Source organism: Pholis gunnellus (genome assembly GCF_910591455.1).
Source record: "Pholis gunnellus genome assembly, chromosome: 15".
Classification (NCBI taxonomy): domain Eukaryota; kingdom Metazoa; phylum Chordata; class Actinopteri; order Perciformes; family Pholidae; genus Pholis; species Pholis gunnellus.
This window is the reverse complement of record NC_136542.1, coordinates 6,396,318-6,416,089: the sequence shown is the minus strand read 5'-3', so window position 1 is coordinate 6,416,089 and position 19,772 is coordinate 6,396,318. Positions and strand designations below refer to the sequence as shown.

Here is a 19,772-nt window from a genome sequence, read left to right as displayed (position 1 = left end):
TAAAAAGAAATAAAGATGAGAACATTTTGACAAAAATTGGACTATGCAATCAAATCGTGATATTGCACTATACACTATAACTTATTGAAATCCAAAGAAAGAGCTTCGTTACACAAGTCACAGTAACATGTGGGATTGCAGCACAACAAGAGAGGTGGGGAATAACAGTTGCTGTTGCCTCATTTTGGCACGAGCCCAGAGACTTCTCTAAGCAACGCCTTTGTTTCCGAGGCCACTTAGGAGGAGCTGTAAGCACTGCTCCACCTGAGGGTATAATGGTGCTGTTTAACTTGTCGTGTAATGACGGCTTTCAACCGCACAGAGGCACTTGAACCTTCCCCCCCATAGGCACATGAATGCAGCGTGTGGAGTGGAGATACCTGCAGAGAATCACGTTATGGATATTTCACTGAGAGTGTGACGGTGTGAGAGTGTGCTCATTTTCCAATCATTTTATCAAAAAGATAGCGAGTCGTGTATTGGAGTGTGTGTCTGTCTGTCTGTCTGCGCCCCTCATGTAAATGTGCTAGTCAGTCACACTTCAGTTACCCCATGTAGCGGTGTCCTAGATAACATGGCAGAGCAAATCATTGTTACACATTGCATCTGTATTGATCTATAGTCTTGTCTTTCATAGTACAGTGGAATGTTTTCTTAACCACATAGTAACATGAATACTCTTTTAAAAGACAGTTAACTGTCTTAACACTGAAAACTGAGTGCTTATATGAAACGTGACACTTGGTGAAGCAAATGAAGACTAGAAATCTATACCACAAAATATGATTCTTCAGAGCAGGTGAGCGCTAACAGCCTGTGGGATGTTTGAAGAGGATGAGAGAGAGAGAGAGAGAGAGAGAGAGAGAGAGAGAGAGAGAGGGGAGAGAGAGAGGAGAGAGAGAGAGAGAGGAGAGAGAGAGAGAGGAGAGGAGAGAGAGAGAGGATGAGAGAGAGAGAGAGAGAGAGAGATGGGTGGAGCACGCTGATGATTTAGTGCCGGTGAATCGACCGGACTGTATAAAGTGTAGATAATCGCACGGTGATAAAGCCAATCAATCACATGTTCTCTGCACTCGCACGTGGTTAGATTCTCCTTGTTGTAATAAAATAAACAATGGGCTCTTTGTCAGGTGACGGGGAAGCACTGAATGGGTTGTTAAAAAAAATCAATCAGAATCCAATCACGGAACTGTGTGGGCTCTCATAGATGGATGGAAGGATGGATGTGTCGACATGCCGAGATCTGCTTTTAAAGCAATACATATGTGGAGTGTGTGCCTTACAGTTCCTCAGGCTGGAGATCTGTATTTACTATAGATGGATGTTGTAGGTGTGTCCCTTGGCGAATGCCTACCAATGCGCACATGCACATGTGCTGCATGTGTGGGCGTCTGCATGTGGTTTGCACACATCTGAATGGAGATGGTTGGCAATTTGCTCAGACTAAGTAATTGGGTCACAATTGTGAAAAGCAGTCAAGAGGAATCTTAATCAAACTCAAAAATCCCCAATGTACATCTCTCCGGCAATTCCCTCCAACTGGGGTTTTATAGCGAAGAGTGCTGATAATACACTATTCTGTATTTCATTAAATCCAATTCTGATAATTCTGGCATCTCAGAGGTACTGTTCCTGTGACCAAATCCACCATGTTGAGAGGAGTGTGAGTAGTCTGTGGGAAGCAGGCAAGAGTGCTCGTCCACCTCCACCTCACATGGCTCTCTCCCTCCCTCTCTGTAATGCTTTGTCTAGTAGGTAAATAGGAGCCAGGCCCTGTGAGTGATGAGTTTATTAGCTCCTGCCAGCTGCGACCATCCCTTGGGTAATATTGGTGGGGTGTGTGCATGGTGTTGTCGGTGTGGGGGGGGGGGGGGGGCTCTGGGAGTGAGGAAGGGGGAACATGGGGAGGGAGTCAGAGACTGAGGGAGTACCCCATGAGAACCAGAGAAACTCCCTGGCAACCAGAGATGGGATCAACACTAAATGGGGCACCCCAACCCTCCCCCCACACCCCCCAATTCATCTAGCACCGAGCAGCGACACAGAGCCAAATCACAGAGATTGAGAGAAAGGGGGGAGCGGGTGCTCCTGTACGAATATATGAATGAGTGTAAAACCATCGGAGGCTGGTCAGCAGGCAGCTTCCTCCTGCTCTGCACCCTCTCAAATGAGTCCGCGCAGGTATTAACGTGGCAGTGTCCCAGCATGTGTCACACCGCCCGGTTATAACAATGGGATGTTTAAGTTCAGTTTTAAGCCCCATTAAGAATTGATAACTGTGGGAGCAAAAGATGTAGATCTCTATACAGGTAACATATTCAGCGACCTCAGAACTGCGCGTGCACAAACGCGCCATGCACAGACACCATCCGTGCATGCACAGCCGACTCTCTGATGTTAAATGTCGCAATGTCGTTCGTGCGTGTGTGTGTGTGTGTATGAACGCGATGCTCGTGGGCTTTTAACTGGCCACGAGCTCCTCACCGGAATCCAAATGCACCACAGTGGTCAGACGCGTGCCACACCCTTCTGGAGTAAACAAAGGGCAGGGACATGTGAGCTTTATCATCCCAGGGAAGATACAGAAGTTGAGGGTCAAACAAACGAATCTGATGGTGTTTAGAAAAGCACGGGGGCGTATCTGATGGCGAGCCTAATATCATAATTACAATGAAAATTGGCTGCTGCTTATAGATGAGAGGTTATCATCAACCCCCCCCACCTACGCTTTTACGCACACATGCGCAGGCTGCTTTTACTCGACACACACACACATTCCCAAATCTACCCCTTTGTCTTGGTCGCCTATCGGCCGTAGCCCCGGCACAGGAATTCAGCAGGGGAAAGGAGGAGAGAAGTGTGTATGTATGGACCAGACTGTCTCCTCCCCCCACCATAAACGCGCACACACCACACTCTCTCCTCCCCCTGTACCCCCCCCCCCCCCCCCCCCCCCCCCCCCCTTCCTCCTCCACAGCCCTACTCGCCCCCAATGCCTCTTTGTGTGTATGTGTGTATGTGTGTGTGCGTGTGTGTGTGTGTATGTGTCCGCTGTGTAGCTGGCTGCGTACCCAAAAACCGTGTGACGGATGCCTTGCATGGAAAATAAGCTTATTTTTTGGGGGGATATTTCAAATGTATCCGTGTTATGTATTCTTTGGAAAAATACGAGAAACTTGCAGGTGGAAAGTGAAGGGGAGAAACCGGGCGGACGCACGTGAGTCTCTCACTTATCCACAGCCAGGAAATAGAAAGGAAGAAACGCGTTTCCAGCAAGTGCCGCAAATTGGACTTTCCACCATCAGCAACCCTCCTCTCTCTCTCTCTCTCTCTCTCTCTCTCTCTCTCCTCTCCTCTCTCTCTCGCGCCATCCCCGCTCCTCCTCCGTAGGTCTCCCCACTTACTCCCATCCAACCTCATTCTCCCAGTCTCCGTAAGGGATCCCTAGAAGAGCCTCACACCGGAGTGCTCCCTGAATATTGGTTGTGGGAGGGGGGATTTGGATTTCGGGGTGTCTTGAGAGACGCTGGAGATGGATTAAAGGGACGGTGCACCGCAAAACTGGAGCAGCACGCGCGAGCACGCCGGGGGGGAAGGGGGCGACGGGACTCGGTGAATTCACGGAGCCCCCGGGACAGAGGTGAGTGTCTCAGGCTGTCCGATAGCGTGGTTCTCTTCCCCCGCATGCAGCCCCCCCCCCCCCCCCCCCCCCACGCAACCTCACCGCTCCTCCTGGCGAGCTGGGGGGGGGGGGGGGACCAGCACATGGTTTTCACGTTCATAATTCATGATCTCATTCGCAATCTGCTGATTTTCTGCTTGTGTTGGAGTAACAGCTATGTTATCTATAGCCCTCGCGGCATTGTCTTCCTTTTTTGCGGCTCCTTTTGTAGCTACTGCAAATTTAAACTAGGCTATAACATAGAGGGGGGAGAAAAACAGCTATTCAAACCAAAATGCATGTAAAAACATGCTTTCCCCTCCACGAAATATGCAACCATCCGAACAATTTTAAATATCGTATTGAATTGATATTAATTAAATGATTGGAATCAGCTTAAAAGTAATGGTTGTATTTAGAGGCAGGTTCAGCTGTGTGAACCCTCCTCCACGTCAATCCGAGCATATGGCCCTTTATGTGTGTCTGGCCGTGAGGGGCCCTGCAGTGGACATCGTGGCTTCGCAGCTAGCACTGCAACTTTCTTGATGGATGAGTAGCCTACGAGGTGAATGGGAAATGAATAAACTGTACTTGTTACACTTTATGTTCATTCATTCATTTTCAAGTTCATGTATGTTAGCCGTAAGAACAGAGACTTGCATTCAGAGGTTAATGTTTAGTCAATGGCCATGGATCCATGTCAGTGCATACTATGCCATATTATGCTATATACTTTATGGTAATATCATAACAGGAATCTTGTCTTATACCTTTGTGGAATCAACCAAAACATATTTTTATTTCAAATAATTGGGTGTTTTTTTTTGTTCTAATTTGACAAAATTCAATTTCTTGCTAATTTTGTGGAAATAAGACTTTTCCTTGGGTATGATCAAATAAAAACTATGGTTTTCTTAAAACATTAACAAAAAAACCATACATTCTTAAGAACAGGCTCACTAGTATTGCACCATCACACGCAAAGATTTTCCTTGTTCATCAAAAGACTTAATCAGCAGAATAAATGGATGTGATCGGCATGTTTTCCCCTCTCCTTTACATGTTTTTACAGCCACTTTAAGTTCAGACACTCTACTCTTGTCCTTCCATGCTAAGGCTGCAACTCATAGTAATTTTATATTGAATGATGTCCCAAAGATCTTTTTCTTGATTAATCGACTATTTAGTTGTTGTTAAAATATCATGAAATAACCCAAATATGTCAAGTTTAGTATCACATAAGACAAAGAAAAGCAACCTAAAACTAGGTCATGTTTGGCATTTTCTTGCTTAAAAAATGACTTGAATAGTTATGAAGAGAGCTGCAGATTAATCTGCTGCCTACGAATTGATTATCTGATAGTTTTTGCTGTCATGCAGTGCTGTTCAAATGTTTTATAGTACTACTAAATAATAATACTCCACTGAAGTATATATGCTGTAGTATATAGATGGGCAAAACTAATTTAGGAAACACCAAAATAAATGAGCAGAGAAACCTAACAAAGGTAGATGCTTCCAAGCAGGGCATGATGGGAGATCACTGAATGGTTTGTTGTGTATTTACGTGATGTAAAGCAAATAATATGCATGGCCTTCGTGGTCACCAGATCTCAACTCAGCTAAACACCTATGGGAAATTTTGGACTGGCATGTTCGACAGCATGTCTCCACCACCATCATAAAAACATTGAATTAGAGATCCATTTTTGGAAGAATGATGTTAATCCCTCCAGTAGACTCCCAGACACATAGGGAATATATATCAAGTAGTGCTGAAGCTTTAACAACCTGACTGAGACACTTGACATTAGGTTTTCTTTCAATTTGTCACCTGTAGTGTACTTATATACGCAATTATTTAACTACACCATATCTCCATATTCTATAGTCAGTGACGCTACTCACTGGGATATACCATAACACACTCCTAGTCTAGCTCTCACACCTCCACCCCCACTCCTGTGTTGGTGGTCACTGAGTCTTGTATCTTCCTCTCTGTCTGACAGAGTGACAGACTGTTTCTGTCCACCGCAGGCTATACAACCCACCTCATTCACACACACATGCACTGATGTGATGTGCATTGCGGAGACTATACACCCATACAAACACTGCTGTGATGTTTGCAAGCACACAGCACACACACACACACACATGTCGTGCCCCAGAGGACAAACGCTGGTGTGATAGATAAAAAGGCCTCCTTCAGTAAAGAGGCTCATTTCGTGTGTATGTGTGTGTGTTGGAGTAAGGTTTAAGTGCTGACTGGAGTAGGTCACTGAGACCAAGCGGCTGGGAGAGTGAGACCCGGGATCGAGCGTCTTCCTAAGCTGCTTTCAGCTACACTGGAATCCATCCATCCCTCTCTCTGATCCCCCCCCCCCACCACCACCACCTACCCCGCTACCCCCACCGACACTATACCAGACATACACAAACTGGAGCCACACTCTTCTGCTTTCATCATTCTTCTATTTAATGTCTTTGATCTCCGCTTATCTTGTACCCAGTTCTCTCCTATTCTCCTTTCCTCTCCTCTCCTTTCCTCTCCTCTTCATTTCTAGCGGTCATGGAAATTAGACTGGAGAAGTCTTTGATTCTCTGTGCCTTTCAGCGCCTCAGGGTCAAGCCCTCTTATCTCGGAGAGAGACAGAAACGGAGAAAGGATGGATGGAGAGGAAGAGAAGGGGGAGAGGTAGAGGTAGCGAGAGAGGTGTCAAGACTGAAGGACAGGTGGCAAGAGAAAGTGTCGAAAGGGCGAAGAAGCAGAGATAGGAATTCGTCAATAGATACACAAAAAAAAGGCAAAACAGTGACGAGAAAGAAAGGCAGAGGAAGTGCCAGCGAGAGAGAAACAAGCAAAGCTCAGCAAACACAGAGCAAACGACAATTAAATGGAGAGACTGTAGATGAAAGGGGTAGAGATGCCTAGACAGCTTTCAGCCATTACGACTTTCTTCTAGGGTAGTATTTTTGGATGGAAGCCTTAGATCAGCTGATTTTGTGCTCATATTCAATCTGCTGGAAATTTGTCAATTTGTGTGCCAGAAAAAAGGGAAATTGCAAGTAGAAAATGTAATTTACACAATAACGGGAGACCAAAACTCTCCAGAAAATCATTCCTAACAGTGTAATTCATTTTTAGTTTGCTCAGCAGGTCGGTGACACAATGTGCAGCAGGTTTCAGTGCATGTTTTAGAGAGGGACACACACCTGAGGCTTTTGGGCAAAAGCAGATTCTCACATTCATCATTTTGGCTCGTATGGAATTTCTATTAAAGAAGTCAATACTGACTAAACAAAAGCAACAACAACAAAACATATCAGGACAGCTGTGGAAGTTGGTAGAAAAGGAGATAAAGTGAAGTCAGGAGAACAGTGTTGGGAACATGAAGGCAGATTGGTAGGAAGAGGTAGCGATGTATGGAAGGTGATTGAGAAAGTGATGAGTAAAATGGGGCACAGAGAGGTAAATGGGGTGAGATTGAGTGAGCGAGAAGGAATGAAATGGGTAGAGGACAGATGTAGAGATAGAAGAACGGGCAGAAAAGAGAGAAACAGGGAGCTGTAGGGAGAGCTGTGAATATTTAACTCTGTTTAGTTTTCCATTTGGGCCCTTGGCTCCCACTTCTCTCTGATGCCTTCTAATCGCCTACAGGTTACTGATGGCGGGAGACGTCGGCATGTGTGTATGTCTAGAAGTTTGTGAGGAAGATGAATTTAGTGTGTAAAAAAACATTTGGAAGTTAAAAGCTTCCTTTTGAATTAATATTCTGGTTGCAGATTTAGCAATGACTTTTCAACGTCCTAATAACCTTGTGCGTGTTTGTCTGTGTCCTTTGTGCATGGGTGTAGAAATGCTAATAATGTACCTTATTAACAAACAACACTATATCAAAATTACATTTTACGAGCAAGAGGTCTCATTCTTCAAACTAATGCGTTTTAATTTGTGCTCTGCAAAACCTTTCAGCCTTAAAGGGACAGTTCACCCTAAAATCAAAAATACATAATTTTTCCTCTTACCTGCAGTGATCTTTATCAATCTAGATTGTTTTGGTGTGAGTTGGAGATATGGGCCGGCCATAGACATGTCTGCCTTCTTGAATGTAATGGGACGATATGGCACTCGCCAAACAGATTTCAACATTTGAAAAACTCAACAGCAATGTCTCTTTTTAGAAAGACCCGGTTTACTCAAGATAAGCCCACAGACCTTGTTGTGAGCAATTCCATAGTTCCTACAGGAAACTCACAAAAACTATCTTGATTAATAGCTCTAGAGGTAAGGGGACAAATATGTATTTTTGATTTTGGGATGAACTTCCGCTTTAACCAGCCTTTTCAACCTATGTTTCATTAATCAGATTAATCAGGTTCCGGCCTGGCAGAAGTTAGAACGTCTTTTTGGTGCTTTCAGAAATATTGATTGAAATCCATGAAAAGCGCTCTGAAGCCTCCTCGCTGACATCCAATCTGTTATCCCAACAGGCCTGGACTGGTCCCACCCCAAGATGACTTCCCCCAAAAACAAAGCCAAGAAGAAACAACCCAAAGACAGTATGACGCTGCTGCCGTGCTTTTATTTTGTAGAGGTATGTGTAGATAGATTGATCAATCGCCTTATTTGATATACCAACGCTTGGTCAACATGACTCACTACATCTACTGAATCAATTACAAGCTGAATCACTCTCTCTGCTGTACGCTGTCATACTGTTTTTTTTAGTTTATGTTAATTGCATCTGGATGCATCTGACCTCTACTGAAAGCAGAGTTTGATGTTTTTCACTAGCAAATTGTATGGCGTCAGCACTATCTTCTCGTCCCTTTTTGTGTGTTTGAAGGTGAGTGTTAGTTGTTGTGGTGGGAGTTGAGATAAGACATTGGATGAATCACCCCTTTCCAGGCAAATATTAAATGCTAGTCACTCTTTGCTTTGTCCTTGTGTGTGTGTATGTGTGTGTGTGTGTGTGTGTGTGTGTGACGGTCTAGCTCCCCATCGTCCTGTCCTCCTTGGTGTCCCTGTACTTCCTGGAACTGACAGATGTGTTGTCCCCCGCGATGGTGGGCTTCCGTTGCCACGACCGTGACCTGTCCATGCCCTACGTGGAGACGGGCGATGAGCTTATCCCTCTGCTGATGCTGCTGAGTTTGGCCTTCGCTGGTCCTGCAGCATCTGTAAGTCCATCACACACACACACACACACATTTTTGGGGGTTTTTTTTGATAATTTTTGAAGGGTTGTAATGCCTTTATTAGTGTCGCTGGAGAATGGTAGGTTAAGGGGGGGAGGGGGAGAGAGGAGATGACATTCAACAAAGGGCCTCGGGCCAGAATCAAGCCCGGACCGCCGCCAAGGACTCAGCCTACATCGAGTGAGCTAAGGGTCACCACAAATTAAATCTGAGGCAATTTTGCACTTCTTCCTTGTTGCCAAGACTCATGTGTGCAAATGGGGATGTTAGACTAGCTTAGTTCAATTCATGGATGTCCATGGAACCAAGTACCAAATTTCCTCAAAGATGGATAGCTATTACATGGTAATTTATGTATTCACATGTGTTCCTCTCTAACTATAAAGCAAAGAAAGAACTGTATTGGTGGGGGACTCAACAGTGTCGAATTTGATGCAATTTGGACAAGCGACACGATCGATATTAGCGGAGGCGGGGCTTCAAGTCTCTGCGGAGTCAAGCATGTCGTCCGCAGTGGGTCTTAACAGAGGATGTGTATTTCTCTTGAAAGGAGCTACTTCTTGATCAAAAAAATTTATCTTAGGCAGGCAGAATTATATTACCTGGTGAGTGTTACGTCAAAATCTGCTCTCCTTTTAGCTCGGTTTTGGCCTCCACCAGATTCTGAGAAACATATCTTGGTCTTTAGCTTGCTGGGTGTTCAACCTTTTTACTGGCTAGTCGTTTACATTGCCGTTTGCTGCTGATTAGGTGATTTGGTTAATTCGATCCTTGTCTCACTGCTGGATACTGGACTGATGAGAGCTAAATTCACTAAAAAGCTTGTTGAGAAATAATTCCCCGTGGTTTTGTCACTGAGCCTTTTTTTTTTTTTTTACACTGTTTATGTAAAAATGTTGAATGGTGAAGCTTTACGAGAACAAAATCTTCCCATTTTGGAGTCAGAAGGATACATCTTGTCTCAGAGGATCAGCTATCTAATGTGTCTCGGGGGTTTGGGGGTTTGTTTGTGAGTTTTACTCACACGGAAGACGCCTGTGTGCAGACAAACGCACAGATCGCACAAATATGCAAACGTGCAGCTTCTCCAACACTTGCAAAGCAAATTCAATCCCCCCCTCAGGAATGCAAAGTCAATGGACACATTGATAAATACACACCTGACATTCCAATACACACCCCATCAAGCTTGCCACAGGCCCCGCCAATCAATACACACACACACACACAGTCACACACACACTGCTAATCCATCAGCGGCATGGAAACGAGCAGAGCTCTGCAACACTCATCTATCACTCAGATTGGAAGTGATCACTATTCGATAACACCATGCCTCCATTCTCCCGCCGTAGCTCTCGCTCACCGTAGATCACAATCCCACAAATGGATATTTGACATTAATAGCACTTTTCCTCTGTTTCCTCTCTGATTCTTTTCTGTTATGTTTCTTTCTGTTGTTGTTCTTTTTTTATATATTTTTCTCTCACTGCCTCACATTGTCTACTATAGTTTATTACTGCTTACATTTTACCTACTTCTCTTCCTCTGTCTGTAGATCATGATGGCGGAGGGCCTGATGTACTGCTTGCAGTCCAAACTGAAGACGTGTCCCAAGTCGGAGAGCAGCATCAACGCCGGAGGCTGCAGCTTCAACTCCTTCCTACGCAGAACCGTGCGCTTCGTCGGTATGTCCGACTACCAATCCTTTGGGGGGGGGGGAGTTTTGGAGGATATGTTGCTGTGGACCTAGCAATAGCTGAGGTGCAGCTGGCCTCAGGGTCCATCTTTTAGAGGGTCTCATTAACCGCATGGTTTGTCAAACGGCATTATTTTCCCACGGATGCTTATTCTGTTGGTGATTGCATATAAAAAGCATTTTTATTACATGATCCAAAACAAGTGCCTCTCTGAAGTGCCCCTCTGAAGTGATTGCTTATGCGGTGTATTTAAGTTAATTGGTAACTGCGTGAGTGTGACAGCATTGCAGAAGCAGTGTGTTTGGATTTAGGTCTTTCTTATTTTTCAGCTTAATCACCATATATTTGCCTCCTTTGTTTTTCACTCCTTTTCTTTCCCAAATATCTAACGGTTAGTGAATAGATATGAGGGCTACGTTTCTGCTCATGTGGCTATTGGTGTTGGCAGTTTTCCACAAAGCATATTTTCTGTATATCTTTTCTAAATCACATGAACCAAAACTGATGTAGTGCATTTAAGTTAATTGGCCATTGATACAGAGGACTAATCCTTCATAGTAAGGTCAGCGGGAGATTATCATGTCTCCATGTGTAGCTCACATTTGGTCCTCCGGGCTAACAACAGAGTTAACTTTGTACAGAACGAAATGCTGTTGTTTTTAAGATGGAAATCAGTTTTGGCTCAGACAAATTGCTCCATTTACCAGCTGAGCCCCCAACTTGATTCCACTTTTTAGAGAAGGGAAATAAGCTAATTACATGAATTAGATGAAGGGTGACTTAAAAAGAAATAGGCATGATATAACGCTCCACGGGAAATGTCTCGAGGCAAACTTTGAGCTTTGAAGTGAAAAGAGTAATTCGTTCACCTTGCCAAATTTCCCTGTGTGCGTAAAAAGCTTCACAACATTACAAACTGAAGGCTTTCGGTGTCACTTCTGGTTCTTGCTTCAAATTCAGTGTCTCTCTTTTTGGTTTTTTTCCCCTCGTAACTGCAGGTGTTCATAAGTGAACAGCTCATAGTGATGAAACCCCCCCAGGGCCTTTCGGTTCATCCACCAAGGCGGCCTTATACCATCTCTATCTCTGTCCCTCAGGTGTTCATGTGTTCGGTCTCCTGGCAACAGCCCTGGTGACAGATGTCATCCAGTTAGCTACCGGTTACCACGCCCCTTTCTTCCTCACCGTCTGCCAGCCCAATTACACGGCTCCGGGGGTGTCATGTGACAACAGTGCCTACATCACACGGGACATTTGTTTGGGGAAAGACCAATATGCCATCATGTCAGCCAGGTAAGACACAGCGATGCGCGTTGAGAGCCGCTAAAGCAGCATCCGCGGACACACAGAAGGTCTCCATCCGTCTGAATATGAAGACACACAGATACACAGTTGCTTTCATTACAGGATATTAGTTTAGCTTCTTATCGATAATATCGTGAATTCTTTTGGTCATGATAATCATGTAGTGAAAATCTAATTGCTACACATTCCTCTCTTGCAGGAGTGTTTATCCAAACAAAGGCGAGGAGTCATCAAAATGCATTTGCATTTGAATAGGATTACAGGAGATTAAAATAGCGAAAGGATTTTTTAAATAATACCTAATAATAATAATGTTCTTATTGATGTTATGGTGCTTAGTAAAGTTAAGTGTTTATTTGTACAACAAGACTTGCACTGCCCTTACAAATTCCCAGCAGCAGCAGCAGCTCATTATGACTCCTGAAGAAAACTCTTTAGCAGCGCAGAGTGAAACAAACAGACTAACAAGCTACAGCAGGTATTAGACGGGTATCAGACATAATAAGTGCATACAGACAGAAAAGATTACAGCTAAATATAACTGATATAGGGATAATCCTAGTAGAACAAACACCTACATGTTTGTACTTCTATACTTGTGAGGATCCATAAATTCGTATACGCTATCTCTAGCTTCTAACCATAAAGGAATAGTTCAACATTTTAGATAATCCACGTATTCGCGGCAAGTTAGATGAGCAGATTAAAATACCACTCTGTCTTCTCATCTAATGCCTCATGCCTAATGGTACGTGTCTTTTTCTGAAACTGAAAACCAATACACAATGGAATGTTTCTCCAGTATTATTTTAAGCATTGATAAATACTTGCGTACTGACCAACAAAGACAACATCCAGGCTACACCCTCCTATAACCTCGCAAACCTCTTCCTGGCCGCACCTGATTGGACGAACGATTTTACTCGTCTGATTTCAAATCGGACCAACGTGACGGCTCGTTTGGAAACGTTTTCTTATATTATGAAAATATGTGTTTCTAAAAAATATTTGAGGCAAGAAATAAGCCATTCAGTTGCTAAATCTGTTTTAATTTTAGATCAACAATGGTTAAACATTTTTCGGGAGTTTCCAGAGGCAGGGAGTTGGGCTGAACGGCCCTGATTTGCATAGTGTAGCCTGGATCTCAACTTTATGCAAATGAGGAGCGGCCAACGTGATGCCCCGTCTCTTGAAACGCGCCACGTCGCTTCCAGAATGCATTGCACGGCTACTAACATGTACAATGAATGGGAAGCGTGGAAATTAAGGATCCTGTGGACACGTACCCTAACCTCAACAATTAGCATAAACTCAACCGAAAATGTAATTGAAGCCAAAAACCAAGTCTTGACCCTTAAACAGACCTTAGAAAAAATAAGGACCAGCCAAAATGTACTCAGATTGGTCTTAATTCACAAAGATTGCAGAATGCCCAACCAGCCAGCCAACCAACCCACACATACACTCAGGTTGAGCCCTGAACAAGCGGGAGAAGGTAAATACATTCAAACTCAGTGCATTAGTGAGGCAAATGAAATCAGATTTATGATTCAGTTCTCTAAACTGTAAATTAGCGGCTTTGACCTCAGCTCATTCACTCTCCCCTAATGTTCCCACTAATGCCCCATGGTATTCTGTTTGTGTTCATTAACGCTCACATCCAAGGACGCACGCTCAGTGTGACAAACACACAGTCAGTTTTCAATGTCAAATACGACTGCTTTATTCAGGTATATTCAAGAGGCAATAAACACTCTTTTTTTTTTTTTTTTTAAACATAAATCTCTTTTTGTCTCCTTGCCTTCACTCTTTCACACCTAACTATCCCCTTTTCTCCCCCCAGGAAAACATTTCCATCCCAGCATGCAACGCTCTCTGGCTTCGCTGCTGTCTATATCTCCGTAAGCTCTTTTGTGTTTGTGTCCACTATATGCTTGCATGTGTTTGCGAATGTGTGTGTGTGGTTTATTGGGTGCCACTGTAACTTTGAAATAGTTAATCCTGTTTTGTTTTCTACATTTCGTGAAAATATTTTGTAATACATTAAAGGTGCTAAATTCCAAAGTTGTAATCTGAGCTTCTCTGTGCTTTGTTTATGTAGCCGGTCCGGTGACGTGTGCATTTTAGTGCATGTGAGTCGTAGTGTGTGTCCTACTAATTCCCCCCCCCCCCAGGTTAACCCTGTTAATTGTCAGCACTGTTGCTGTTGTCTGCACTGTTAGCGCTGTTAGCGCCGTTAGCTGGTGGCCGCTGGCCGTGGCCATGTTGAGAGCCGTGTGGAGGCAATCCCGAAATCATAGATATGCTTTGAATTTGGAATTTAGCACACGTAACAATACATTTTTGCACTACATTTCTTTATCCTTCGAAATTGTCTGTTCATTTCATGAGTTTGTGCCGTTGAAAGTGTATCTGTTCAATTATCTGTGTTCATGATAACTACCCAGATGTTCTTCAGCTTATTATGATGCTGCTGGCAACGTAAGATTAGTTCCTGCATATCAGAGGATTTCTAGCTGGAATGAAATAACTGTCACTTCATACATAAATCACAATTACGTTATGGTGTTTACTCACTGAGAGATTTCCGTATTTCAGACTACAGTACCCTCAGGCCAAAGAGTCATCCAAATCTCACATAAAAAAAAAACAACAGGGACTGAGAACAACAGATTTCTGTTCCCTGTTACATCCTAGCGCATATTGGTCGTAGCTTTCTGCTATTCTGTTGTCCGGTGATGACGTTAGCAGTATGTGAACTGTACAGCAGTGTAGCACTGTAATTATCCTATGAGATAACACCCTCCTACACACACCCTCCTCCGCCAATGGCTATTCGAGCTACTGGTCATATCGCTGCTGCCTTACTGAGCCCAGAGTGTGCTCATTAGAGCTCACCAGACCGATTTCTGATGAGAAAGAAAGGGCGGGAGAGGAGGAGCAAAGCAGCTGTTTTGGTTGCTAGAGTTACAGCATGTTATCTAAATGCTGCAAAGTTGAGAAGCAGCCCATTAACACATGCCGTCAGATCATTTTTCTTCGGTGTTGTTCTACACTGCCCACCACATTAAAACATGTGTTTCTGCTACAATGACGTGACACATTTTCACTTGTTTCCATACTTTCTCTTTCTTTTTTTATTTGCTGAAACCTGGCAAAAAAAGCCGATCACTTGATAAAATAGACATTTGAATTGCATTGTAAATGTCTTCTGACAGATTCCTGCTTGAAGAAAAGCTGGATTTGTAGGCTCACGACTAGATGGACAAGCTTGTTAAAGTGGATATTTTTGCAAAGCCTGCTTCTCTGTCACTCAGCTGTCCTCCACTTTATGTAATCGAAATAAAGTGTGCATGCAGAGAATTTCAATATAAATATATTCTGTCTCCCCTCCCGTGTACCTCCTGCTCACCTCCCCACTGTTTTACTGTCAAAGAATATTCATCTTAATGACCCCGTTTGCCTCATATGTAGCACACTTTTTTTTTCTTCAAACAGCTGTAACAATCAATTAAGGTGGTATCATTTACAGAATTGTCATAAAACAAAAAACAATGCGTGACAGGTCGTTTTATGAAATGACACAGATAGATTTAGCTTTGAGAAAAGAGTGGTAGCAGGGGGGAAAGAAAGAGAGAGCGAACAAAGCGAGCTGTTTCCCCCTGCTTCTGGTCTTTATGCTAAGCTAAGCTAACCGGCTGCTGGCTGTGGCCTCATATTTGACACATATATGTGTGCATTGATCTTTTCATTTCACTCTCGGCAAGTGTATTGCCCAAATTATTCCTTTTATAACAAAGTTTAAGATGAGTGTACTACACTCCTCTAAATTGAAAATCGTTCTATTTTAGTTGCAGTGTGTTGTTATGGCTTTTAATAACATCTCCACCTTGTCCGGCTGGCGTATTTATGTGAGCCTCTCTCTCCGCAGATGTATTTCAACGCCAGCATCAGCAGCACGACCAAGTTGCTGAAGCCGTTGCTGGTCTTTGCTTTCTGCATGGCGGCGGGCCTCGCCGGGCTGACGCAGATAACTCAGCACCGCAGTCACCCGATAGACGTCTACGTGGGATACGTCATAGGAGCCGGCATCGGAGTCTACCTGGTTAGTTGAAACAAAGTGCACACAAAAACAAAAGATTTATCAGACTAAAACCTGTCTGCAAAAATAATTTACATTGCTGGTTTCAAGGTAGTAGTTACTTTTTATGCCAATATAACTCAAGTGAACAAGTGAAATTGTCTTGAAATGGATTTCCTGTTTCAGGATTTAGTTTGTGACATAGGTACCCCCGGGGAGTAGTTAACAGTCAGCACACAGCGTGGTGGGAATGACCAAATACACAAAAAATAGATTTTTCTTTTTGTTCATTAAGTGGTTTAGTTGTTTTGCTGTGACTGAATTGTTCCATTGTGCTATTCTAACGCTATCACAGCATGTGCTAACAAATGCTTCTTTTTTTAATCACCGCTCCCGTCTGTGTGGCTTTCAAACATTTCTCTCCAAGCAGTTTTTTTGGCAGGCTCTATATATAGCTTTTTCTATTACGGAGGGAAGGGAGAGAGAATGACTAATCCGATAAGAATTCTCTGGAACAATTTCACACTTCATTTTAAGAAAACTTGTCGTTGCCATTTTCCACGCTCCCTTTCTCCTCCTCTCACTCTCCTCCTCTCTCGTCTTTCTCATTCTAAGAGGGGGAGCGTTTCTTCCTGTCTTCTGAGAAAGAGGGACGAGAGTGAATCATGTTGGCCACAGACTAAACAGACTAAACAGAAGGAAGAAGGAGAAATGCTCATGCATGCACTTGCACCCCACTGAAATGAATATACATTTATTCCCTCCCAAAGATTAAAGAAAACACGTTTTCACGCTGGGTACTTCTATCTCCTCATTTGTTTCTCCCCCCCCCCCCCCATCCCTGTGTCAGGCTGTGTTTGCAGTTGGAAACTTCAAAGCATCAGACGAAGATGCTCCCTCTTTACAGAGGCTGGCCCCAGCTCAGCAGAAGGACGGCCTGAGGGTGCTGAGCCAGCGGAGCCACGACTCCCTGTACAGGAAGACTCCCAGGGTGTCTGAGAGCAGAGAGGAGCTGGGGGTGGGGCTCGGGTCCGGGGCCCGCTGTAAGGTGAGGAGGGAAAAGGCCTCCCTGGCCTCACTTAAACGAGCGAGTGCCGATGTGGAGCTCCTGGCGACCCGCGGTCCCATGGGCAAGGAAACCATGGTAACCTTCAGCAACACCTTGCCCCGAGTCGCAAACGGCAACAGCCCCATCTCCCCCTCAGACGATCTCCCTGCCACGCAGCGTCACATGACCTTCCACGTGCCCTTTGACCCCCAGAGGTCTCGGCAGATGGTGTCAGAGTGGAGGCAGCGCTCGCTGGACCTCCGCAGCCAGAGCTCACGAGACGACGAGGAGGAGGGAATGGACGGGAGGGACGGAGGAGAGGAAGGAGGAGCAGCGGCAGGAGAAGGAGACCAGGAGATGCCTTCGTCTCTTTATCCCACAGTGCAAGCCAACAAGGGCACCGCCACGCCGACTGGAGCCAGGATGGTGGTGGCACCCCCCCTCGTTTACATCCCTGAGGAGGCCTCTCGTCCGCCGCCTGTCTCCCCAAAGAGTGCCAAGACCCGCGCCAAGTGGCTGTCACTCACCGAGGGAGGAGGGGGGAAAGAGCCGGGAGCCGGGCCGATTGCTGTGTCGACTCCCCGCGTTCCCAACATGCAGCCCAACCAGCCGCCCAGCCAGCAAAGAGTCACTCAGGTGAGGGGGGAAATTCGAAAATGAGTGCCTGCAAATCATAATAATTACATTATTTTGAGCATGTCATTTTTCATTCTTTGATTTCGAGTGGCATGCTGCCAGTTCTGAAAAATATAGTTTAGAAAGGAGAAGAGATTTAATAGCTGGCAAACCCCTGATGATTTATTTTGTTGGTGAAATCAAAACAGAACAACAAGCGTGGAGGCAATTTCACTGATGACTTTACAAGATAAAATAATACTCTCACAAGGGTTCAAACACTTATTATAGTTGGAACAACATCTCAAAAAAATGTCTGTGAGGGATATTGAATATGTTACTATTTCCTTTAACAGTGTTTACCGTAATAAAGTCCCTGAACTTTAATGTTCAGCTGTTTTGTGAATACAAATGACTGTAGTCTCTGCTTTTCCAGGTGATAGCCATGTCTAAGCAGCAGGGTCACGGAGCCGCTTCGTCCGCTAAGACGTCAGAAGGTGGCTCCTCCTCCGGTGGCGGGTCCAACTGCTCCGAGTCGCCCTATTTCCGGATCCCATCCGATCGAGACAGCTGCACGGGCAGCAACCCAGGGAGCATCGCTGGCAGCGGGAGCATCGTCACAATCGACGCTCACGCCCCTCACCACCCGGTGGTGCGTGTGTCGGCCGCTAACGGCAAGCCGTGGGAGTGGAGGAACACCATCAGTGGCAACATGATGGCCGCCGACACGGCGGGGGACAAGCACCGCGCATCGATGCAGCGGCAGGACAATGTCAACCACTACCGGGATTACCGGACGCTGCCCTTGAAAACGGACTCGCTCTGCTCCTCCTCGGCCGGCGGCGGCGGCGCCGAAGGAGGTCCCGAGTTGCCTCCCCCGCCTCTCCCGACCTCCTCCTCCCCTCTGCCTCACCCTCCTCAGCTGTTGTCATCCCCTCTACCGCCGCCGCCTCCCCACTCGTCTTCTTCACCCTTGCCTCCCCCTCCCCACCCAAGCTCCTCTCCAATGCTTCCCCCGCTCCCTCACCCTGGCTCCTCTCACATGCCTCCCCCTCCTCACCTGTCCTCTCACATGTCCCCGCCACCCCTCCCATCGTCCTCGCAAATGCCCCCGCCTCCTCACCCATCCTCCTGTCAAATGCCCCCTCCACTTCATCCGTCCTCCAGCCAAATGCCCCCACCTCCTCACCCATCCTCCAGTCAAATGCCCTTACCTCCTCACCCGTTCTCCTGTCAAATGCCCCCGCCTCCACATCCGTCCTCTTCCCCTTTGCCACCGCCGCCTCACCCCGCGTCCTCCATGCCTCTACCTCCTCACCCGTCCTGCTCCAGCATGCTTCCCCCTCCTCCCCATCCCGACTTACTGATGGACGGCCACAGCCAGGCGCTGTCCCGCTCCTCCACCCTGCCTCGTCGGCCCTCCGCCCGCAGCCATGCTGAGCAGGAGCACTACTACAAGGCCATGCAGAACGAGCGGATGTTATAGCCAAGACATCATTGTCATATCAATGATCGGACTTCAGGAGACGCAGCTGAAAGAGACAGTGAAACAAAGGAGGTTGTGGCAGGTGAAGGAGAGATTTATGACTTTTGAAAAATGACAAAAAAAAAGGTTTAGAGACTCTGAGACCAGAGCAGCAGTTTTTGGTCAAAATGCTGGAAATGAAGAGGCAGCAAGGGGCAGAGGACCATGGGGAGGTCTGGCAGCTCACACACACTCAGCAGGGGATCTCATTTACTCCTGCTCACACGTACTGCCCACAGCGCCGGCCCAACGCTTCTGACTGGGAAAAGAACAGACAAGAGAAGAAAGGGAAGTCACAAAGTGCAGGGTGAAGAATTAAAAAAACCCTTGTTCGCCTAGTTTCGACACGCACATCCTCCGCGTTCCTTTACGACACATTCAGGGGGAGGAGTGGAAGAGGCTGCAGCTGAAAGAGAGATATCACAATGAACGGCCTGGGATTTGCTAAATCAAGTTTCCCTTGAGAGGGGGGATAAGACTGAGGAAACAAAACAACTACAGGCAATACCAGCTCTCCTTAAACCCAGCGCAGCTGTTTGATATTGCCAGCCACAATACACAGTTTGCCGTTGTAACCGGCTGAAACACTCAGTGCTTCAATAATAAAGAAAAGAATGCTGTAATGTTAAGGTCAA

The 19,772-nt window shown here is 45.5% G+C and overlaps 1 protein-coding gene across 1 annotated transcript; it reads left to right on the top strand.

The window, feature by feature from the left end:
- Positions 1–8,178: 8,178 nt before the first annotated feature.
- On the top strand, positions 8,179–19,098 carry plppr3a (phospholipid phosphatase related 3a; the record flags this gene model as incomplete). The annotated part of the gene is made up of 8 exons (XM_079174480.1): positions 8,179–8,259; positions 8,660–8,845; positions 10,422–10,551; positions 11,661–11,856; positions 13,712–13,769; positions 15,800–15,973; positions 16,800–17,633; positions 18,049–19,098. The coding sequence occupies 8 exons, from the start codon at positions 8,179–8,181 to the stop codon at positions 19,096–19,098; spliced, it is 2,709 nt and encodes a 902-aa protein (XP_079030606.1).
- Positions 19,099–19,772: the final 674 nt, after the last annotated feature.